Source organism: Sminthopsis crassicaudata, chromosome 4, assembly GCF_048593235.1.
Source record: "Sminthopsis crassicaudata isolate SCR6 chromosome 4, ASM4859323v1, whole genome shotgun sequence".
NCBI classification, from domain to species: Eukaryota; Metazoa; Chordata; class Mammalia; order Dasyuromorphia; family Dasyuridae; genus Sminthopsis; species Sminthopsis crassicaudata.
This window is the reverse complement of record NC_133620.1, coordinates 270,086,767-270,111,827: the sequence shown is the minus strand read 5'-3', so window position 1 is coordinate 270,111,827 and position 25,061 is coordinate 270,086,767. Positions and strand designations below refer to the sequence as shown.

General features: G+C 33.6%; 1 protein-coding gene across 4 annotated transcripts in view; it reads left to right on the top strand.

Annotated features, from left to right (window-relative positions):
* Window positions 1-25,061, top strand: part of LOC141566329 (putative adhesion G protein-coupled receptor F2P) — a 46,691-nt gene that overhangs the window by 11,138 nt on the left and 10,492 nt on the right. Inside the window, exons 3-6 of one of the 4 annotated variants that reach the window (XM_074310704.1) lie at window positions 5,821-5,920; window positions 18,037-18,079; window positions 19,507-19,655; window positions 24,480-24,692. In XM_074310704.1, coding sequence (XP_074166805.1) covers window positions 5,849-5,920; window positions 18,037-18,079; window positions 19,507-19,655; window positions 24,480-24,692 — 477 coding nt within the window. In that variant the 5' untranslated portion in view covers window positions 5,821-5,848. Of the gene's footprint in view, window positions 1-5,820; window positions 5,963-18,036; window positions 18,080-19,506; window positions 19,656-24,479; window positions 24,693-25,061 lie in introns of all 4 variants that reach the window. The other 3 variants (XM_074310706.1, XM_074310705.1, XM_074310707.1) reach the window with 3 other exon arrangements.

The window sequence follows — 25,061 nt, the reverse complement described above, 5'->3', positions numbered from 1 at the left end:
GCCCCCACTTCTCCCAAAATCCCAGAACCATACCTGTCCCTTAGATATTTTGATCATGAAATCATAGAATATAGATCTAGAGAGACCTTTATTTTAGAGATAAGAAATCTGAGCCCATTTTCACCTGAATAAAAAGGGTGGAGGTAGAGGGGTGTGTGTGTGTGTGTGTGTGTGTGTGTGTGTGTATTTTCATGAAATCATAATTAGGGATATCATTAGGGGTGGCCATGACCATACTTTGAGGATAGTACAGTGGACAGAATGATAGATATCATATCAAGATCTGAGTACGAAACTAGACATGGACATTTGCTATATGACCCTGGGCATGTCACCTAATCTTTAATTTGCTAATCTGTCAAATGAGGATAATGAAATTGGGGGGGGGATCCAATATCTTCCAGGGTTGTTGTAGAGATAACATGACATAATGATTGTAAAGTATTTAGCATAGTGCCTGACACATAATGTTATGTAAATGTTAGCTATGACTACTACTATTATTACAATGCTTTTCAAATATTAAAGTACTATATAAATGCTAGTGGTCATTATTATTATTATGGCAAGCCATAGACCTAGTGGATAGCTGTCTATGAGCCTATATAACTCTTCCTGCTCTTCAGTCAAGCATGGCTTGTGGTGTATCTAAAATTCCTTGAATTTGCTTTTAAAAGGCTTTTAAAAAATGGAGTGTTAGAAGATTAAGATTCCAGTAGGGTAAACACTTAGTCTATTTCTGATTACCCTTTACCTCTCATTGTTTCCTGGAGTACTATAAAATCTTAAAGGTTGTTGTTCATAGGGGAGATGTTTGAGACCTTATTTGGAAGAATGGGAGAGGCAGCTTTCTCATCAGCTCCAGAAAGGCATAGGAATCTCCATTGCTATGAGGGGTCAGCCCTGAGTTAAGAGGTAAGAAGCATTTGACTGAAGTATCTACTCTAGTCAAGCCAGGATGGATTCCCCAACACTTCCTTGTTCTGTATCTTTTTCTGAATCTTGAAGGGCAAGTTGCTTAAACCTTAGGGGATGTTTCTATGAGCTAATAAGATGATATGATAGGGGTCTGGGCCTGGGGTGAGTAGGTGCGTGAAAGATACCAATCTTTTATCTTTAATTGCTGTTTTCTAAAATGTATTCCAGCTCCACCTGTCCTTGCAAGCAGAATTCCATCTGTCTTTGAAAACATCAGCTTGAAACCTGACTGGGACAACCTGCTTTAATGCAAAACAGCTAGCTTAGAATTTCTGACTCAAAAGTTAAAGGTGGTATATGAGGAAGAAACCACAATTTTGAATATGGTAGGGTTGTCCTTGTTTGCTTGGTTATTTGGTCTCCCCAGTTGCAACGTGGATATTTCCTTCTTTGAACTACTCCTATTCTGACTGCTTAGAGAAAAACAGGGATTTGCTACTTAGAATCACAGAATCTCAGCTTTGGGGAGCTCCAGGAACATATATACTTTGTTCTATAACTGACAAGAATTGCCTTTATGATGTCCTAGATATATGATCATCTAGCTTGGACTCTACTTGAAGACCTCTGTTTTTGTATAACTCTAATTATTCATTTTATTGTAATTAAATTTTCTTTTTTAAATAATAGAAATCTGCCTTCTCTTTCTTCCACCTCTCTACTTCCAAACCTTAATGAGAAAGCAAAACAAACAAACAAAAAAAACCCATTACAAACAAGCATGACTGATCAAAGCAAATTTTTGCCTCTCATAGCCCTCCAAAAATGTTTCTGCATTTTAAGTCTGACAGAGCTTTATCAAGAGGTCCAATTTTGATTGGTAGTGACAATACAATTTTGATTGGTAATGGTTGATCAGAGTTACTAACTCTTTCAAGTTGTTTGCCTTTATGCTATTTTTATTGTATTGTTTTTCTGGTCCTGCTCACTTCATTCTGCTTCACTTCATACAAGTCATCCTAGGTTTGACCAAAAACATCCCCTTCATCATTTTATAGTACAATATTATTATTTCATATTTATATAGCATACCTTGTTCAGCCACTCCCCAATTGATGGGGATAGTCTCAATTTTCAGTTCTTTGATATCACAAAAAAGCAATTGTAGTGTTTTTTTAAGTACATTTGCATTCTTTTTCTTATATATTTTTTCATTTCATTTTAATTTATTTTGTTAGTTATTTCCTAATTACATTTTTTTTTTCATATGGCTATTGATAACATAGATCTTTTCCTTTGAAAGCAGTTGGTTCATATCCTTTGATCACATGTTGATTAAGGACATAGTTTTAAATCTTAAGAAATATTTCTACCATGAACATCTTTTGACCAAGCAATATCACTACTATAGTTTTAAATCAAGGAGATAAAAAACCAAAAAGGAAAAAGACCTATATATACTAAATTTTATAAAGAGAAAATATTTATGGCAGCTCTTTTAATATTTGCAAAGAATTATAAATTGAGAAGATGTCCATCAGTTTGAGGAATGGCTAATCAAGCTGTGGTGTATGATTGTGATTGAATGCTATTATGCCATAAGAAATTATGAGCAGATACCCTTAGAAAAACTTGACTTACTTGAACTGATGCAAAGTGAAATGAGGAGAACCAGAATAGCTTACATAGAAACAATAAGACTGTAAAATGATCAACAGTGAATTACTTAGCTATTCTCAGCAATACAGTGATCCAAAATAATTCTGAAGGACTTATGATGAAAAGTGCTATCCATTTCCAGAGAAAGAAATGATAGACCCTGAATGGAGATGGAAGATATTTTTTTCTTTGCTTTCTTTTTCTTGGTTTTCTTGGTACCAAAAAACTGATACTTTGGGAGTAGCTAGGTGGCATAGTGGATAGAGTACTAAGCCTAGAGTCAAAAAGACTCATCTTCCAGTTCAAATCTGGCCTCAGACATGCTCATACTATCAATGAAACTCTGAGCAAATCACTTACTACCATTTGCCTTAGTTCCCCATCTGTAAAATGAGCTGGAGAACAAAATGGTAAACTGCTCCAGAATCTTTGTGAAGAAAATCTCAAATGGGGTCATGAAGAATTGGGCTTGACTGAAATGACTGAACAACAAGTCTTTCCTTTAAGTTTTTGTGGAAGCAGGTCCTGAGTGGTGCTGAGGAAACATAGGGTGTTTAAAAGTCATATATAAGTATAAATTTAACTTTGGTTCTCTAAGTGCAGAAAGTCCAATGATCAAAGAATTAAAAAGATTGCTACTAGAGGAACTAAATAATATTCACATTGACCTTCTTACTATAACTGAAACTAAAAGACATGAAGAGGTTGCAGGTAAATGGAAGGATGACTATCTATGGATTAAAAATGGGTAAATTAAGTTGGGTGACCAAAGAGAGTAAGAAATATCAATTCATTGTCCTTTTAGTCATTTTGTTGTGCTCATGATGAGTATAATTAAAAAAAGATTTCTGTAAACACAATTGGAACTTATATGTTAATGTAAATTTCAGAAGATAAAGAAATAGAAAAAATCATGAAGAATAATTCAAACAATATCATACTCTATTTCAATACTACATTAGGTATAGTAGTCAATGGAGGAAAAATGTGTTAGGAAATGTGGTTGGGACTAAGAAATGAAAGAGGTCAAATACTTTTAGATCTCATGAAAATTTCACATCTATATAACATGGATGCTTTCTTCAAGAAGAGAATCAGAATGTACTGGATGTGAAAAATACTGAAGAATATCACAAAAAATGAAATTGCCCACATCTTAACACATGAAAAACTTTTGGTTAGTGAGGTGGCAGTCATTTTTGAATCAGTTTTTTATGTGCAGTCATACTATTGATTGTTTAGAGTCAGTTGATTATATAATATATTTGAAGAAAGGATGAAGGCAAGCATATTTAGTGAGCTATTACAAGTCCATTGCAATTAATTTAAATAAATTACTGCCTGAAAAGTGGGACATGGATACAAGTAAAAACATCAATTTTGATTAGTGTCATTTCTTAGAGTAGTTTAACTAACATAAAGCAGTCACTACAATGTGGATACCTTCAAAACCTATAAACCAAGCACTTAATTTTCTTGCAAAAGGTAAAGACATGACAAACAAAAGCAACACTTCATAAATTGTCTAATAATATATTAAATTATAAAGTATTAATATTAATATTAACACATTAATATATCTTATGCTACATTATATTATTAATATAATTTATAATATTTATGTATCAATATGATATATTGATATTAATATATTAAATAATTTTAAAATAATTCTTTTTTTTTCCTGAGACAATTGGGGTTAAGTGACTTGCCCAGGGTCACACAGCTAGGAAGTGTTAAATGTCTGAGACCAGATTTGAACTTAGGTCCTCCTGACTTCAGGGTTGGTGCTCAATCTATTGCACCACCTAGTTGCCGCCAAAAAACAATTCTTAAGAATTTCTCTAAAATTGTGATCAAAATCAAGCTCATTGCTCTAAAGTGTGTAGATTCTATTTTTTTACAATGTTTTTTTTTTAATTGGAGCATTTGATAAAACAAATGAAGAGCCTCCTGTATCTTTTCCTATTCATAATCTGTGAAATAGCATTGTCAATAGCATAGCTTTCATGTTGCCAGTTTTCCAGTTTTATCTGAGGAAATTTTTTTAACCCCATTAATAAACTTTATTAACACTAAATCCTTTTTCATCAAAGGAAAAATATTCCCTCTTAAATAGACACAAATAGCCTTATTTCACTTGTGAATACTTCTGATTACCTATATATATATGTATATATATATATATATACATAATATAATATAACATAACAGGTTAAAGCTTTCAAATCAATTTATGTTGGAAATAGGTCCATGAATATGTTCTTCCAGCTTGGGCAAGAAAGGGACATCTAGTCTCAAAAGAAAAACAAAATACATGTAAGTGTGCACATACACATACAAACACAACACTGAAAATGCTAAAAAAAAATGTAATTAATCATTTTATTTTTATTATTCCAATGTTGGTCTTTTAAGTATTTGAAAATAATGATCATGTTTTCCTTTGGTCTTTTCCTTTTTTATAGGATGCAGTAAATTAGCTGCAAACTAGGGAATAATGGATTAAGTGACAGTTATCACTCCCCTTCTGTTCAAAAGGGGCTTTTAAAGCCATTTAGACTAGAGCAAAGATTTTCAGTCTTTATTATGACATAAACCTTTAGCAATTTGGTGAATCTCATGAACTCTTTCTCAAAGTAATGGTTTTTTGTTTATATTCATAATTGAAGGAAATGCTAATTTTTAATTAGAAGTTAATGAAAATAAAGAGCCAATTCCCCTGTCCCCTGTCCAAGTTCTTGAATTCCTGGACCTGAAATTATGAAGCCTTAGTCTAGAAGATGTAGTACAGCTAAACACTCATATGTAGCCAGACATTTAGATATGGTACAGTCTATATTCTATCCTCACCTACATACTGTCATTTCCACCTCTCAAATCTGCAGTATTCTTTTAATTGGTTGTCAGATAAAGTGCAGCCAGCTTGTCAGCTACCTTGTCAGCTTTAGGTATGTATCATAAAGGATTAAACATCAGAGGAGGGGGATTTGAGGGTGGGGACTGCCTCATCTCCAGCAAAAGTCAATCTTTTTGATCTAATACAGTTCTGTACATCCTCCTCCTGAAGCCAGATTCCCAGAGGAACTGAAGAACTTGGCTTGGCCCATTTTTTTTTTTTTTTTTGGATAGGGAAGGAAATAGAAAGAGCACTGAAGTTTAGGATCCATTCTTTATAAACCTGCCTTTCTATAGATGTATAGAGCTTGGAAAGCAGTGACTCACTTTTTTTTTTCCTAACAGAAGCAAGAAATTCAGCTGGGTGGAAACAATGTCCTTAGCAATTCTTCTTTCCTGCTTGGTGTTTCTCCAACCCACAGAATCCTGCAAAACCCAATGCCAGGTTAGTCAAAGACTGAAAGGAGAAGAGAGTGTGAGAAATACAGTAGCAGAGTGGAAAGAACCTGGGATTTATTGTCAAAAGATCTAAGTTCAATTAGATGGTGTGATGGAACCAGATGGACAGCTTTTGAGAGCTTACTTTTAATTTTCAGTAAAAATATTTACATCTTGGATATTAATATGCAGATACTATAAATAAAAGCTTGATGTATTGTTTGTAAATTGTCCAGACAAAAGAAAACAATAGAGAAAATGTTTATAATGCTAATTAAACTCAAAAGTATATACCTTTTAAATTAAAGAATGCAGCACTTGTAAAGCACTTAGCACACTGCCAATGCTTGTTCCCTTCCCTCACTTTATCCCCTAAACAGATAAACTATTATTAAATTAAGTGGAAATGTTTACATCTATAACTAATTCTCAGTTCTATATATACACTAGGGAAATTAGCATGGATAAATGAAATCTACATATTTCTGTTATGGGCCAGAAACTAAGGGAAATATTTAAATATATGTACTTGAATATATTTATATATCTATATCTATATCTATCTATATATATATCTATATACAGAGACACATATGTGTATATTTGTACACATATATGTGTATGTATATATAAATGCACATATGCACACATAAAAAACACATATATACATACACACATATATACACACTTGACACATCTTTGGGGGGAGGAGCATTTTACTCCTTTCTTTCCTCTATTGATGGAAGTACAACAAGCAATGATTAAATCAAATGATTAAAATGGAAGGAAAAACTCAAAGCACAGATGATTCACAAACTAGAGCATGAATTTTTTGTTAATTTAAAGTTGACTATGTGTTTTCCCTCATGGAAATGTATTTTGAAACTCAAGATTTTAATGAAGTAATAAGGCTTATGAGAACCAGAATGTATATGAAGAAATCAGTTTTCCTGGATTCTATTTTTTAAATATATATACATATTTTTTTATGTGTGTGTATGCTTTTTAATATGGCATTTCCCTCCCATGTAGTCCTCCTTCCAGCTCAACCATCCATAACCTGGGTTTTATTTTTAATTGAGTGAATACTTCTTTTTTCTTACTAGCCTTTTATTCTTTCCTGGCTAGGCCCTCATTAGGCAAATTAGGGATAATTACACCTTCTTTAATTATTCACAAGGGTGTGGATGATACAGGAGATAAAGTCAATAAATTATCTAGAGTTACTTCTGGAGTGAAGAGTGGGGAATTATTTAATTACTGTAACATTTTTTATTAATAGAAATAATTATTTCTCATTTAGCTAATAAAAGCAAATCACAATAAAGATAACAATTATAGCATTTTAGATCTGGGAAGGATTTTTCTAGATCATCCAGCCTAGTAGAAGTGACTTGCCCAAAGTCATCTCATGGTAAAATTGATTTCAGAAAGCAAATCCTTATGCTTTCCTCAGTAATTCCCTTCTCATAGATTAGACACCAAAGTCTTGTCCTTCAAACCACCTTATTCTTTTTGGTTTACCATGGGAGGCTCCTGATTTCTGGCAGCTATAATAGAGCCCCTGCTTCCACACTTAATACCATTACCTTTCAACTGACCATAGTTATGGTTGCTAAGCTTAGCACAGAGGCTGGAAGACAGATAAAATAATCTCTAAATACTTCACTTTAAGGTGACTGAAATGTGGAAGTTGTTTTCATAAAGAATTTTCAGATCTCATTCCCAGGTAGTTCTGTCTGTTTGTCTCTCAGAAGGAATCTGGATGCTAACCAGTTTCTTCCACCATCTGAAAGCAGCTCAACTAGTCTAACAAGGTTTGAGAATCTGTTTTCATAGTAAGCATCAGGCAGGAGATTTTGTGTAATGCATAGATTATGGAGGGAGAATCTGTAATGATGTCTTTCTGGTCCATTGTAGCAAACTAGCATTCAGAACAAGTAAAGATACAGTGTATCTTTAATGAGATATACTATTTTACCTTAGCTTTAAAAAGTCAAATTTTTCCCCTGCATCCAAGGCCATCTCCAGTCATCCTGATCTACTTCTTGCCACTGGACCCAGATGGCTCTGGAGGAGAAAGTGAGGCAGGTGACTTTGCACAGCCCTTCCACATTTCAATCCAATTCATTTGCACATCATAGCATCATCTTCCAGATGCCTTGGTCCTCTAGGAGAATGGAGAACAACATTCCTATCTCTTGTGGTAAACAACATGTTATTTCCTCCACCTACTGATAACTGAATTGAATTATGCAATGTATCTTACTGGGGCCTATTTAAATAAACCAATCCAGAGGCTAATTCAATTCCTAGTATAATTGAAGGTATTTAATTATTTTGGGTATGGTTCTTAACTAGTGTTGCAGAACCTAATCCTATCAAGATTCCATTTCCAACCATTTCCAGTCTTTGTTCCTTATTCTCCCAATACCCTGCTCTTCTTGTTGCATCTAGACCGGAGCTCCTTTGGAGGTTCAGTTTTGGTGTTTTCAGAGTAAACTTCAGAAGGTCAGACTTTTGGTGTTTTCTGAGGAAACATCAGTGTGGGGTCCAGAATTCCATGTCTTTCTTGATCTTTTATGTGCATAATATTTTCACTTTTAAAATGTTACTGACACTGATAAATGAATGGACCCTGAATTTAACAATCTGAAGAGAGTGACTACAACTATACTTATGTTCTTGTCTAATTTCCTCTTAGGTCTGGATGAATCCCAAATTTCATTTTAATTTTTTGGAAAAGGAGTAGGTTTTAAGGGAAAGATAATGTAATAATATGTCATACAAATCACTGCAAATAATAACAGATTCATGATTGCTCATTCTGGGTTCTTAGTAGCCATTGCTGTCAAGTAAGATTCTGAAACTCAAGTGTCTGCTATATTTGTAAGACAATCTAGATGGGGATGGGAATTTGGGGGTGTTCTTCTCAGTTTATGGTCAGGCAGGGTTAAGTTATGACTACCCTGATTTCATTACATTTTTCAATTAAGAAAAAAACAAGTATTTTCTTGCCTTTTTCACTACCTCCACTGGGGGGGAAAAAAAAAATCTTGTTAATAGGAACAACAACAAAATCCCCATGTAAGCCATGCCCATAAACATATATCTTACGCTGCACCCTGTCAGAAAGTGTGATCTGCTTTATCATCAGTCCTTGGAATTATGATTGGTCACTGTGTTGATTAGAGTTTGTAGATCTTTCAAATTGTTTTATCTTTGAAATGATGTAGGTATTATATACATTGTTCTCCTGGCTCTGCTTCCATTTTATACCTGTTGTCCCAGGTTTCTCTGAAATCATCTCTTTTGCCCTTTCTTTCATTACAATAGTATTCCATTACATTCATATACCATAGTTTGTTCATATATCATTCACCAATTGGTAGGCATTTCTTTGTTTCCAGTTCCTGTTATAAAAAGAGCTGCTACACATACTTTTTTACATACTAGTGCTTTTCCTTTTTCTCTATTCCATGCACAGGTGAGTATAATTTGGAGATAATTCCAATTTATTTTCTAGAATGGCTGGACTAATTTCCATCTCCACCATTAATATGCCAATTTTCCCATAGCCTCTCCAACATTTGTCCTTTTACTTTTTAAAAAATCAACTTTGCCAATCTGTTGCAGGCCCCAAAAGCTTAATAGAGAACTAAAATAAATCTTAGAGATCATCCAGTCCAACCAGTATTTCAATAGTTCATAACATTTATAACATCCCTGGCATATAATCACTCAACTTCTTATCAAAAATTTCCATTGAGGAAGAACTCTCTATCTACTAAGATACCCCATTCTGCTTTTGGAAAGCTCTAAATTATCAGGAAAAATTTCCTTCTAGAAAGCCTAAAATATTCCTCTTTGAAACTTGCAACTTGCATCTGTTGCTTTTCTGGAGTCAATTGGAACAAGTCTGATAATTTTTACATGTGACAGCTATAATGTTCCATCTAGTCATCTTTCTAAATTAATATCCCATGTTGTTTCAATGGACTCCCATTTGGTATGGCTTTTGATTTCCATATCACCTTGGTTGTCTTCTTTTTGATTCGGTCCAATTTAGAAATATACTTTTTAAAATATGATGCCAGGGACTTAACATAATATTCCAGGACTTAGGGAACATCTTTAAATTCTCATCAGAAAGAAAAAACAATTGTAATACTCCATCTTACTTGCGAAGATTTGAGGAGAGGGTAAAATTTGAAGCAACCATATATTTATATACCTCCTCCAACTGGTGGATCTTAATCATATATGCAGAAATTAGGATTCATTCATTCAACAATAACAAACAGTATTAGGGGTATATTTTGTGGCTTTGGTATCTATTGTGCCTTTCAGGGGAGCAAGAGGTAAGTTAAAGAACTTGGAAGATGTGAGGAAAAATATTGTGCTCAAGATGTTTATAATATTGTTGGCAAAAGGGATTGGGATATGAGCAAAAATGGTTCAGTATTAGGGGCGTGCACACGTATCTTTTCCTTATGCCACTTCATGCTAGACTATATTAGATATATACCAAAATTTATGGGATACAGTCAAAACAGATCTTAGGGGAAATGTTATATCTCTAAATGCTTGCATGAATAAAGTAGAGAAAGAGAAGATCAATGAGTTGAGCATGCAACCAAAAAAAAAAAAACCCAACAAAAAACAAAAAAAAAAACTAAAAAAAGAACACATTAAAAATCCTCAATTAAATACCAAATTAGAAATTCTTAAAATGCAAGGAGATGTTAATAAAATTGAAAGAAAGAAAACTATTAATCTAACAAATAAAACTAACAGCTGGTTTTATGAAAAAAATCAATAAAATAGATAAACCCTTGGTTAATATAATTTAAAAAATAAAGCAGATTATATTAGATATTCTATTGTTAGAGGTTTAAATAACAATATAGGTTGGTATCTGTATTGCATCTCATATATCATCCCTCATAATAGTCAATTAAAGGCTTTTCTCTAAAATTATTACATTATCCATTTTATCCATGATTATTCAATACTTCCCATTCTACCCTCTTCTACCTCTATCTTTATCATCTGTGAGCCTCTCAATATGGTTATAATTTAGTGTGTCCATGAACTGAGAAGGTGAAATTCTTTCTTCTTGTCCCTTCCCCCACTTCCTAACAACATAAATGTGGCAGATACCAGGGAGTTCTAGGGAAATGATTAGTAAGAGCTTTAAAGGATGTGCATGCCCTTAGTAAGAGCTTCCTTTTTCTTTTTCTTTTTTTTTTTTTCCTAAGACAGAGAGAGTCATTCAGGCAGAACAATGATAAACTCATTATTATTTGCACTGATCTGTATGACAGATCTCATTACATTATCTTTCCCATAATATCCACCCCCTCTTCCAAACATCTTTATTAAAGAGCATCACTATCTTTTTAGTCATCCATGAATCATCTTCTACTTGTCACAATTTGCCAAATCTCATAATTTTTGTATCTATAATATTTCTCCCACCTCTCCTGTTCCTTCTGCTCACTGGGTCATCATCCTAGTTTAAGTTCTACTCATCTCTCATCTGCCCTAACTGCCATTGTTTCCCAATCTTAAAAGTTGCCCCACTTGAACTCATCTTTCATTTACCTGCAAAAGGGATTTTCCTAAAATACAGGTCTGACTATGTCAAATATTTTCTCCAGTTGATGAAGTTTTATAAGCCATCTATTCCTTTATATTTATGGCTACTGTTCTGGATATCTCGTCCAGAATTCATTACAGGTAGTCCAACCACTATACTGGAGGCCTTCCTTTCATTCCCTTCTACATAAGATTCTTATGCAGGCAATTCCTTTCACTGTGGAGCAGGTCTATCATTTTTCATCTATATTTCTTTGATGACATACTTTATGCAACATGTTGAATACATATTTTCAGACATGGTCTTTCTTCTCTCCCTTTCCTCCTCCCTCCCTCCTTTTCTTCATTTTTCCCTTCCTACCTCCCTCTCCCACTTCACTTTGAGACAGGATAAGGGCTTGAAAGGCTAGGCAAAAAAGAAAAAAGAGGGGCATTGAAAATTTTTAAATATAAACAGAAGAGAACAGAAAGTGGCCAAAAAGAAATATGGATAAGCAAGACAGGTTTATAAGTATCCCAAAGGTTCCCATTTTTAAGACTTAATAACTTCAGGAATATAAAAGCTATAAACTTACAAAAAAATTCAAATGTTTATTTAAATTTCTTAAACAATAATGTATTGCATCTGTGACACTTTTATGTATGATGCTTGATAGAGGATGCCCTTTTTCCTAACCACTTCATTTATCAGCTCTATCTTTTAGATTTTTTTTCTTATGAATCACATAAAAAACTCTGGTATATATATATATATATATACATACATACATAAATTTTATTTTTGGGGGGTTATCTCAAGATTGGATTACAGATACAACTCTTTTAAGGCTTTGAGCAGCATCTGATGAAAGTTTTACAAAGTTTAAAAATCAACTAGAGTGATAAATAGCCCGATATAAAGGATGAGTTAAATTTTAATGAGGAATATAACAATATCTTAAAATTTTTATTAACTTTTCAATTTTGGGGGAGTAATTTTGTAGTATTTATACATCTAGAGTTATTAAAGCTTAAAACTGAACTAAGAGTTTTGAGACACTATAAATATATATATGTATGTAAACACTCATATTCACATGTGTATGTATGTATATATTAACACTTACATATATACATACACATACACACATACATACCTTTATGGGTGTGCCTGCTTCAAATTTTTCCCCATCCCAATTCACTCTCCATTCATCCAGCAAATTGATTTGCCTAAAAGTTCAGATTTCTACGTAATAAACTTCTGTGATTGCCAATTTCCTCCAACATCAAATACAATATTTGTTATTGAGAGTCCTCTATAACTGATTCCTTCGCTTTTCCTGTATTCTTAAACCTTATTCCTGCCATGTATTCTTTAATCCAGTGTGACATTGGCCTTCTGTCTGTATTTAAGAACAAGACATTCCATTTCTTGATTCCAGGAATTTATTTTCTTGGAACATTCTCCCACTTCATTTCTACTTATTGACTTCCCTATCTTTCTAAAAGGAGTATTTCTCAATCCCTCTTATTTCTAGCCCCTCTATCTTTTAATTATTTCCTATTTATCCTGAATATGACTTATTTACATATATTTATTTGCTTCTTGTTTCCTCATTAGATTGCTCTATTGGGGCAGGGACTGTCTTTTGTACTTAAAAAAAAAAAATTCTCAGCATTTAGCATAGTGCCTGACAAGTAGGAGATTTTTAATAAATATCTTTTCACTATTTTTCTATATACACATATGTAAAAAAATAGCAATTTATATATCATTCATTAATGATTTATTTTATATTGATATTTAATTATCCAATATATGTATATGTTTAATGTCCATTCATTATATATTCACATATTATAAAAGGACATGTTTATTCACTTATATATTAAATGCTATGTAACAGATACTGTACAAAGTTTTGGGATTAAGCAAGGGAACAAAGTTCTCCTTAAGAAGTTTACACCCTAATGGAGCACATATAAAAGATATTTAAAATATAGTGTACAATTCTCTTTTCCTATTTTATTTTACATATAGAAATTTTCATTTATGTGACATTTGTTAAGTTCAGGATAAAAAAACTAAAATTATATTATGTATATAGATAATTAAATGCAAGATAATTTGGAGGGAGGAAAGAGAGCACTAATAGCTGAGGACATCTGAGAAGGCTTCATGTAGGAGATGATATCTACACTTAGTCTTTAGTGAAAATAAGGCATTAGAGTGGCAGAGTTGAGGAAAGATTCCATTCCAAGCATTTATTTAGGCATGAAGAAGGAAGGAAGTTGGAATGTCATGTCTGGAAAAGAGCTTTTAGTTTAGTTTGGCTGGAATGACAAATTTTTGGAAGAAACATAACATAAAATAAATCTAAAAAGATAAATTAGAGCCAGATTGTGAAACCTAAGAAGTTTGTATTTTATCCTAGAGACATTGGGAAACCATGGAAGGTTTTTGAATAGCAAAATGGCTTGACCAGTCTTATATCTTAGGAAGATGATTTTAGTAGCTGCATGGAAGATGGTTTGGGGAAGGGAGAAACTGAAGCAGGAAGACTAAGAACCTATTACAATAGTGCCCGTGTGAATGGAGAGCAGGGATTGATGTGAGAGTTGTTATAAAAGTAAACTCAGGAAGACTGGTACCTGATTTTTCGAGAGATGAAGAATGAGAGATGAAGAAAAGCTAGAGTTTTCATGGACATTATAGAGAATAATCAGTGCATTCATTTGAAATGGGAAGTCTGGAGGAGAGATTTAATGGAGAAGATAACGAGATGCATTTTGGATATATTAATTGTGAGATGGTGAACATCAAGGTTGAAATGTCCTGCAGATAGTTGGCAATGCAAAACTAATTTTTGAGAAAAAGTTGAGGGTTGGCTATGTGGATCATATGGCCAGACTTGAGCCTATAGATGCTACTGCAATCCTCTTGAAGATATTGAATAATAGCAGCTGAAGCATTATCATCTCATCAGTCATATGCATTAGATACTATAAGTATTTTCATTACCATTTTGTATGTAAGGTAATTGAGGCTTCAGGGATTTACCAGGGGTTATATAACTAATAGGTATCAGAATTGGGATAGAAACTCAGCTCCTCTTTTTGGTCATCAAAATAGAATTATTTAAAAAAAAAACTATCACTGATTTCATCTTTATTTTATCCTTTTGGCATGTATGAAGTTTTTGGGAGGACCAGAACTTCTGAGGGCTTGCTGAGCTTTTTTCAGGTCTACTTAATCACCTTTCATGTTCACCTGATTCACCCAACTCTCACCTGTGGTTAAAAAAAAAAACCCAAAACAAACAAACAAACAAACAAACAAAAAACCAACCTACCATAACATGAATAAGGACCACCACATGGTAAAACTGTCTCAGGAGATGGGTTTGAAGCTCTGGGCCTCAAATCTATCAGTGAGATAGGGGAACTACTGCAAGCATGCGAAGACTGTCTCAGAGGAATGGGTGAATGAGAACAATTTGTTCAAATGGCCACGAAGTTATCCGAAGCAGGTGTTGTAAAGTGCTTAGAATTTGTTCAATCATTGAAGACACCAAAGTCATCTATTGTCTCCCAGGCCATCACCAGTCAAATCATCCTACTTTTTGTCTTACCCTTGTACTTCAAGACTCAGGAAAAGATAGTGAAACTGATGATTTGTTCAAATTTGCATCAGTTAAATCTAATTCATGTGCAAGTAAAATCATCACCATTATGTCATTCATCTCTTTAAACATGAAAGACAAGTAATAGCTTATTTTTAACGCCCATTTTTGTGCATTTTTTAGTGTACACAATATGCCAGGACAATAGCTTATGAGCATAATATGTAAATGAATAAACATATACATATGTTGCCATGTGCATCACAAATTTTTTTTGTGTTAGAGGTATAATTATAAAGTATTTCCGGATCACTTCCCAAGAGTATTGAAAAACTGGCAGGTGTGATTGCAGAAATGATGTCAGTGAACTTTGGAAGATTATGAAGTATGGAAAAGATTCTCAGGATTGAAGAAAGACAAATTTTTTTTCTAATATTCCAAAAGGAAATAAAATAAATCCTGCAAATTAAGGACCACTAAATTTGTCTTCTAATTGTTTCAAAATTATAAAACATCATTAAGGGAATAATATATGAAATGGTCCCTACTAAAAGACCATATGATTTCATTATGAATAAGTCATCTCAAAGTGATTTGATTTTTTTGATGATGAAACTGCTGTATATATATAGCTCACTGAAATTTTAGTAAAGTATTTGATAAAAATGTCTTGTGTTGTGTTTGTTGATAAGATGGAGAGAAAGATAAAACATAATAAGTGAATTAGGAACTAGTTGAAGGACCAGAATAAAATAGCAATTATTATTCAGTCAGTGTCAATGTGCAAAGAGTTCTTTCTATTGAGGAGTACTTTAGGGACATATCTTTGGACCTTGATGTCCAGCTGTTTAATCAATGATCTATAAAGCTAGAGAAAGTATGTATGTGAAAGATGAGTATAACATAAAACATGAGTGGAATAGTTAACATAATTAGATGGCATTATGGATCCAAAAGGATTTCAAGAGGTTAGAGTAGAAGAATAAGTCCAATAAAATAAAAATGTATAGGGATGAATGTCAAATTCTATATTTGTTTTCAAAATATCAACTTTTAGGGAGAAGTATTTTAGACATAAATTCTGAAAATAAGTTATGGGCTTAGTATTCTATAAATTTTGATATAACTCAACAGTATGTTATGACAGTCAAAATAACTAATGCTCTCCTTGGCTATGCTGAGAAGTGTAAAGGACAGAATGTTGAAAAAAAAGAGTTTTGCTGTCCACTGCCCTCAGTGGGCCAGTTTACTGTGATCAATATTGTACTTCAGGAAAAATACAGATGAATTGGGACTTTTCCAATGAAGAATGAACCAGAATGACAAGAAAGCAATCAAGAATATTCCATAACAAATCAGTTATTAATCAATTAAGCATTTTTAAACATCTACAGTACTGCTTGCTATATATTAGGTATAAAAATAATACATAGGTTAAATGATTGATTAGTGCCTTCATGGGGCTTATATTTCTCTCTCTTTGTCTCTGTCTGTCTGTCTGTCTCTCTTTCTCTCTCACCATATATATAAACTCAACTAAATGGTAAATATATACCAATCAAATACAAGGTGGTTGGTTGTTGTCCTTCATCCTTGAAGAGGACCAAAATGATGTCTTTATGTTAGAATTGAGTTAGTGTGTCTGATTGTGGCTGGTCAGACCAATATGAGCTCAGAGTGCTCTGCCATGAATTGGACACAAATAGTCCCTAGGAATATTTGAGGTGAATTCTCTAACTTTGTGCATCTCATGTTTCTTCTGAGCTAATTCAATTCTGCTTTGCTCACAGAGCACAGCACCTTTTATAAGAGCACACCATGCTGGGAGAGTCTGTGCTAGTGTCTCCCATGACATACAATTGATTCTAAAGTTCTTAAGAAATACCTTGAAAGGGGTAATTTTAAATGGGAAGCACGATAAGCTGGCAAAACCACTCTAATATCTTTGCCAAGAAAAACCCAAATAGCTTCACACAGTATTGCACATGCTGAAAAATGACTAAACAACAATGAAACTATTAGCTGGGACATCATTTGAAGGAACTAAAAATGTAAAGAGAAGGTAAGACAGAAGAAAGGAGCAAAGAAAAGAAAAAAAGAAAAAGAGAAGAGATCAAAGGGATGTATATATATGAGAGTAAAATTATATTAGTTTTACTTGGTCTCACAGGGACAAATTGGAAGCAAGAGGTTGGGAGTTGTAGAGGGGCAGATTTAAGCTTGATCTCCAAACAAATAAAGCAGAACAAAAATGAACAAATAGACCTATCCTGAGATAAGCTGCTAAGGAGTCAATGGCTTTCCTTTCATTATGGCAGCCATGTAGTATAGTGAAATCAGGAAAACTTGAGTTCAAACCTAGCTCCAAACAATTACTAGGTGTGTGATTAACCCTTGACAAGTCACTTATTCTCTGTCTGTTTTAGTTTCTTCATCTTGAAAATGTTAAAGAAATAATAAGAATATAGTTATTCTAGGGTGGTTGTGAAAAAATTTGTAAAATACTTTGCTAACTTTAAAGTGTAATATAAATGCTAACTAGCTACTGATATTAGTTATATTCTTATCATTAGAGGCATTGATGCTTGGTCATCACTTGTTAGAGGAACAAATAAAAGGAATTGGTGGTTTTTGAACTTCATTTTAGTTTTTAGCTTCTTTGATTCTGAGATTCTGTGACTTTAAGACCAATGTTCTTTTCATTATACTGTTTTGAGTTGCAAAGCAATAAATTTTAGAAAGGTAGGAAAGAAAATCTGGCTATGGTAGCCATGTCTCATTTTTTTTTTCAGTTCCACGGAAAGCTGCTCCACAAAAGTAATAGAAAGTAGAAGTAGTTTTGTTTTATGCCTAGAGTTAAATATCCAGTTGCCTTTTAAATAATGCAATTTTAACCTGATTTCATTTATTTTTCCTCTAGGTTGTTAATAAAGACAAGGTGCAGACGAGTAGCAGAACACAAGGTATGTTAATTGAAATTATTAATTAATTGATCCTCAAGACAATCCATTTTACTGTTATAGTTGATGCTTTCTGGTTCATCCAAGTGATACGAATGCACTTAGGTACTGTCCAGTTCCCAAGGTCACAGTAGAGAAGAACACAGGAATTCCTCTTGTCGTTGTCTAACCAGGAAGAGGGAAAAGGGATTGGGGAACAGGCAAGAAGTTTGAAGCACTGTAACATTTGCTCTTGTTTGACCCTGAAGTTTCTGATAGACTCTCCTAAGTGTCAGTCAGGCTGGAGATGGGATGAGCCCTGGTTTTTAAATTAGAATATTGGGATGGGAAGCCTGAGCATGCTGCCACCTATGTGACCTGAGAGAATCATTTTTTTTTTTAATTTCTCTGGCCCTCAGTTTTCCCATCTATAAAATGAGGGAGTCATACTTGTTGGTGCGCTCCAAACTCTATGATTTGGAGCATCACCTCAGCTACAACAAGAAATGTGTCTGAGCCAATTCATACCAGCTCATAAGAATTAACTGTTGCATTTTTAGTATAGAAATTTCGAATGATACAGATCAGGGCATGCTCTGTTATTTTGTGCATAATATAGATATATAATATAGAAAGTATTGGATAAAATGTTAATAACAAAGATTAAATTTAAAATGTCTTGTACATACATAATTTTTTTGAAAGCTGATTGATAAACACTTACCATCATGCTATTGGCTGGAATTCTACCTCCATTGTCTTTGTAGAGTTCTTCTCAATCTTTGTATTTTCCCCATCCAAGAAATCAATGTACCTAAGAATAGCAGCAGAAAGTGTCTGGAAGTTCCAGACAGAAGATATATATATATATATATCCAGACTTTTCTTGTATGACCCCAGGCTTGTTCCTCCTCTGCTTTAGGAATCATTTCTTTAATATGAATGATCAGAGTCAAAATAAGTGAAATAACAAAAGGTAAGAATTGTAATTCTCTCTTTATAGCCCAATATAGAATTTCAAACTGGTCAATCATTTCAATTATTCAGTCTGGAATGGACTTTAGTCCCAGCTTCTCATTTAGAGGCTCAGAGATGTGGAATGTCTTGTCCAAATTCACATAACTTAGGCAGTTAATGGTAAAGTAGATAATGTGCTGTAACTAGTATCAGGAAGGTCTGAGTTCAAATCTGACCTTAGATACTTATTAATTGTGTGACTTTGGACAAGTCATTTGTCTCCTTGCTACATCAGTTTCCTCAATTATAAAATTGGGATAGTAATAGCATCTGTTTTCCAGAATTGTAAAGATCAAAAGTGTGTAGTGCAGTAACTGCCATGGAGAAGACACTAAATAAATGTTTATTTCCTTCTCTTCCCTTTTAGTAGTAGATCTAGAACTAATTCGTTGGCCTTTTCTTGATGATACTCTTCCATTTTCTTGTCCCAACAGATTGTAAAGTCCCTTGTATTGAAAATTCCCACTGCTTTCAGAACTGCTCTCCAGGGCTGGAGGGGAACATAGGGTTTTTATGCAAGAATAAAAAATGGCGGAAATCCACAGAAACTTGCAGAACTCTTAATATCTCCACCATTTTTGAGGTAATATTCTTGTTCTTGTTGAAAAGTCTTTTTTAAATTACAAATTTAAGTTATAGAGTATTGTCTGAAAAAAAAAAAAAAAAGGCAAAGGGCCTGAATGGCATTGGCTCATAATACTTGAGATTAGCTTTTGTCTTTTCACAAAGTTTACCTGGTCAATAATTCAGGGCTGAGTCCTTAACTTTTCAGATAAACAACAATTTTCCCTCCTCCATATAACTTAACTGACACAGTAATAAGCCTGGAAGGAGCCTATGTTTCTTTACCCATCTCTCCAGAAAGATATATGTATTGTTTTAGCAGTAAGCAAAATATAGCTTAATACTCCATCAATAATTTTAGGATAACTTGTATTTATACCAATTTTCCATTAGTCACATATTTATAAGTACTTGAATTTTCATTATTTTCTTTTCTCGTTTCTTCCACTTTTTTATTCATATACTATTTTACCTAATTCTGTTGAATGTCTGTCTTTGGCCCCTAGGGAGAGGATGAAGTTTAGCTTGTTGGTGATTAGGGATCAATTAATAGGTCATAAAGGAAAGAATTCTCTTGAGGGAGAAGATTAGGATCTAAATCATGATCAGAAAGATTTAGTAGAAAGCTTTGCCAAACCAAGAGGAATTCATAAGGTAGCCAACCAAACCCAATGACTAGGGAAGTGTTGAAGTAAAAAGACTTTGTAGTTGTGGTCCAAAGTCAAGTTGCACAGAGTCAGGGGGATACATTACAAAGAAAATCAGGAAGTAATGGCAAGAAGATGATTGTTTTACATAAATTCACTAAGATGCTGTTCCTTTTTTTGTTATGTGATAGCCATAACTGCTTTGTGCATGCAGTGGATAAAATACTCTCAGGAAGATCTCAGTTCAAATCCAGCTTCAAATATTAATAGCAGCATGGCCTCTGTCTGCCTCAATATCCTTTATGTGGTATAAATAAACTCTAGAATTGTTGTGAAGATCAAATGAGTTAACATTAAGTTCTTAACATAGTGTTTGTTGTTGATCAGTTATGTACAATTCTTTGTGACCCCATGGTCATGACAATACTCTCTATATGATTTTCTTGGCAAAGATACTAGAATATTTTGCCATTTCTCACTCCAGAATATTAAAGTGAGAAGAGATTGATTGACTTGCTCAGGGTCACACACCTGGTAAGTAACCTGAGATCAGATTTGAAAAAAACCTCAAAGGGGGCACAAAGATATGGACTTAGCTGAAACAGCTGAACAACAATAAAACTAGGGCATTATCACAGAAAGAAAAACACTATTGTTCACAATGTTGTGCAGAACTAAAATATATAAATAAACCTTGATCTCATAAATTTGGAAGTTTCTTCTAATGAGATTATATGCAACCAATCCATACCTACTGATCTGTGCAACTTTTGTGTCTGTTGTCCCATAAAGTTGCTACAGGGAAAATATCCAACATACTAGAAATACTTTAACACTTTTTCCAGGCATTTTAAAGTTACCAAGGGAACACTCAGAGTGTCCATCTGTACTACCCTTCATATATAACCCGCTCATTTTCTTTTTTAATACTTTTCCCTGATGACATTTTTTATTTCTGACTTTTGAAATTCCTCAAACTATATGCTGCCTGTTCAGCATTTGTTTACTGTGATATTCATTTTTTAATTCTTCAGAGACTACATAAAATTGAGACCAATAAAAATTTAAAACATTTTGAATGTGTTGTTTATCAAACCCTCACAATCTGCAAACTACATAGAATGAAGAGCTTTAAAAATTCTTCTACCAGAAAAATAATCAAAACCAAATAGAAACAGGAAAAAGCACATATTTATCCTTTCTGTTTTTCAAGTTATTCCAAAGGTAATTTCAATGTCTAGAGAAGATAGATTTACATCCCCAAACTTTTAATCAATTAACCAAAACAAATCATTTTATCTAACTGTATAATTGTCCATGGAACATGAAATATAAAGAAACTATTTTAGGGATAATGGCTTGGGATAACTTTCTTTTTCAACTCCATCGAAAAAAATGGAATAAGACAAAATCATTGAGATTTATATGGCAAAAGTTAATTCCCGAAGGACATTCAAAGCTATATTTCCTACCCCTATGCTCACTAGAATGGCCATCAGAATATGTACTAAAAGAAGGCATGAAATCTTACCAGGAGAGTCAGGAGAGGAACTTGTCCAAGAATATAGCAAATAAATTTATATATATATATATATATATGTACGTGTGTACATATATATGACAAATTATTATAAATAAAAAAACTATGGCAGAACAGGGAAAGCCCTCATAAATCTTATGCTGGAGAAGATTTAGTTTCTACAAGAAGAAAAGAACATTTTTACATATAAGCAAGGACTTGCTTAGCGTGATCTGAAATCTGCTACTAGAAAGACTCAAAGACACTGAGAGCTACAAAGAGTTCGTGGACACTAGTGATGGAGAGCATAAACCTGAGTCTGGAAGGAAGCTTTGAGATTAAACAGTTTAATTCTTTCCCCATTGAAGAAAAGCCCACAGAAGTTAAACTGTAAGTGATTTGAACCTAAATTCTTTAATTTAAATCTAATACTCTGTCCTCTATATTATAATATAGAGGTCATTTTTAGAGACAGTAAAACTGAGGCCTGAAGAGGGAAAATGACGTCTTCAAGATCATGGCAGAATTAGGACTAATATATATGTTAAATATATTTCTACCATGTTTAACATATTGGACTACTTGTCATCTAGGGGAGGGTGTGGGGGAAGGAGGAGAAAATTGGAATGCGGGTTTTGCAAGGACTAATGTTGAAGAATTGTCCACGTATATGTTTTGAAAAAAAAAAAAAAGCTTTAATTTAAAAAAAAAGAAAAAAGTGGGCTAGATTACCCTTGGAAAAATGTAATGCTTTCAGAGACCTCAATTTTCTTCTTGGAAACAAAAAAAGTGAAAATGCTATGTTGTGAAACACCTCAGTTCCCACAGTCCTCTTTCTAGAACAATTGAAACTGATTAGAATCATCTCATTGTTGAAGACAGCCATGTCCTTCAGAATTTATCATATGTATAATAATCTATAATAATCCCTTAGTTCTGCTCATTTCACTCAGCATCAGTTTATGTAAGTCTCTCCAGGCCTTTCTGAAATCATCCTGCTGGTCATTTCTTACCGAACAATAATATTCCATAACATTCATATACCACAATTTATTCAGCCATTCTCCAATTTATGAACATCCACTCAGTTTCCAGTTTCTAGCCACTATAGAAAGGGCTACCACAGACATTTTTGCCCATATGGATCTCTTTCCCTCCTTTAAGATCTATTTGCAGCCCACTATTTTCCTCCTCTTCAATTCTGGATCTAAATCATGTCAGTGTGCATTATCTGTCCAAGATAAAATTAGTTATTATTCCCCCCCAAAAAATAAAAATCTAAATCTTTTCAATTTTCATTTTTGGTTATTTGAAATACTTCTCTTTTTCACTCCCTGTTGCTTGATGAACTATGCAGAATTTTTCTGCTCTATGAATAATGATAATTTTTTACTATAAATGAAATTATTAAGTGTTTATAATGTGCCACTGTTAAGAGTCTGGGAATATAAATACAAAAGTGAGATTGGATTAATCAATCAAGAAACATTTATTAAGTGACTCCTAATGCCAGGCACTATGCTAAGTGCTGGGGATACAAAATGAGACAAAAGACATACCCTGCCCTAAAGGAATTTAATGGAGCAGACAACATGAAAACAAATATATAGAAAACAATGTATATATAGGAAATAATTAATAGAGGGAAGACACTGGAATTAATTAACAGTTGAAGAAGGTTTCCTGTAGAAAGTGGGATCTTAGTTGGGACTTAGAGGAAGCCAGGAAGGTCAGTAGTTTAATGGAGGAATGAAAACATTCCAGGCATGGGGGGCAGAGGGCAGCCAGATAAGAATGTCCAGAACCAAGAGATGGAGAGTCTTGTCCATGGAACAGTCAGGAGACATGTCAGGCAGTAACATGTAAGAAGACTGGCAAGGTAGGAGATGGATAGGTTATAAAGAACTTTGAATACCAAACACAGGATTTTGTATTTGGTCTTGGAGATAACTAGAGAGCCACTGAAGCTTATTATTGAGGGGCATGACTTGATCAGAAATGCACTTTAGGAAAATCTCTTTAATAGTTGATTGGAGCATGAATTGGAATGGAAAAAGAGTTGAGGCTTTCAGATCCACCAGCAGACAGTTATAATAAATAATCTAGGCATCAGATAATGGAGGGCTTATGCTACAGTGGTGGTAGCGTCAGGAGAGAGAAGGAGGATCGTAAAGGTGGGAATGACAAACCTTAACAACATATTGGCTCTGGTAGGAGGTAGTGGTGGTGAGAAATAGTGAGAAATCTAGGAACTTATAATTCTAATGAAGGACATCACACATGTAGGCAGTGGTAACTATATGGTATAGGGAATGATAGGAATGGTGATCAGGGTAGCTGATTAGATTACTATTTTCAGTTGAAGACACTTCAATAAAGAATCCCAGGCAATGAATTAGTGTTCTACTATTCCAATGTCTCAATGAAGAGATGCATAAGATTACCATCCAAAAGTCCAGATCTCTTTTTTTTCTATTATTCTTTTTAACCAATATCCCAATTGAACTCTCCTCAGAGTTCCTTTTGCTTATCACTATTTTCTTCAAGTAACTTAGTCTTTTAATATGATCCTGGAACAGTAGAAATGAAGTTGAAATGGCAAAAATAAACAGGAATGTTTTTAATTATCTAACCATAAATGTGTGTGTTGTGCTTTTTCCCCTTTTCTGTTTCTTAGGACCCAATCACCAACATCTATGTAAATACACCTTCGACAAATTATGAAACTATTAGTGATGCTGTGATGGACAGATGTCCAAAGGATTTCTCTTGCATACTTAAAGGCATTCAAAATTCTCCGCAAATATCAGGAAACATTGAAATCATTGTGGAGTTGTTGCATAATATTTCAAGAGTGTTGTCTGAAGATGTTGATGAAGTTAAGATGCAGGTGTGTCACCTTGCATATTTTCCAAAATTTGGATATAATATATCTGGAATGAGAGGAATTTGTGAGATAACTCGCCATATTGCTTCAAATATCCTATATGGTAGTTTTTGTTGTTGCTGTTGGCAAGGCAATTGGGGTTAAGTAACTTGCCTATAATCACACAACTAGTAAATATTAAATATCTGAGACTGGCACCATCTAAAATTTTTTTTCCACAAATGATTATAATAACAACCGCCAATAATTATTTAGCACTTACTATGTACTAGGCATTATGCTAAACCCTTTACATTTATTATTTTATTTGATCCTCACAGCAATCCTAGAAAGGAGGTGCTATTATTATCCCTTTTTTACATTTGAGGAAAC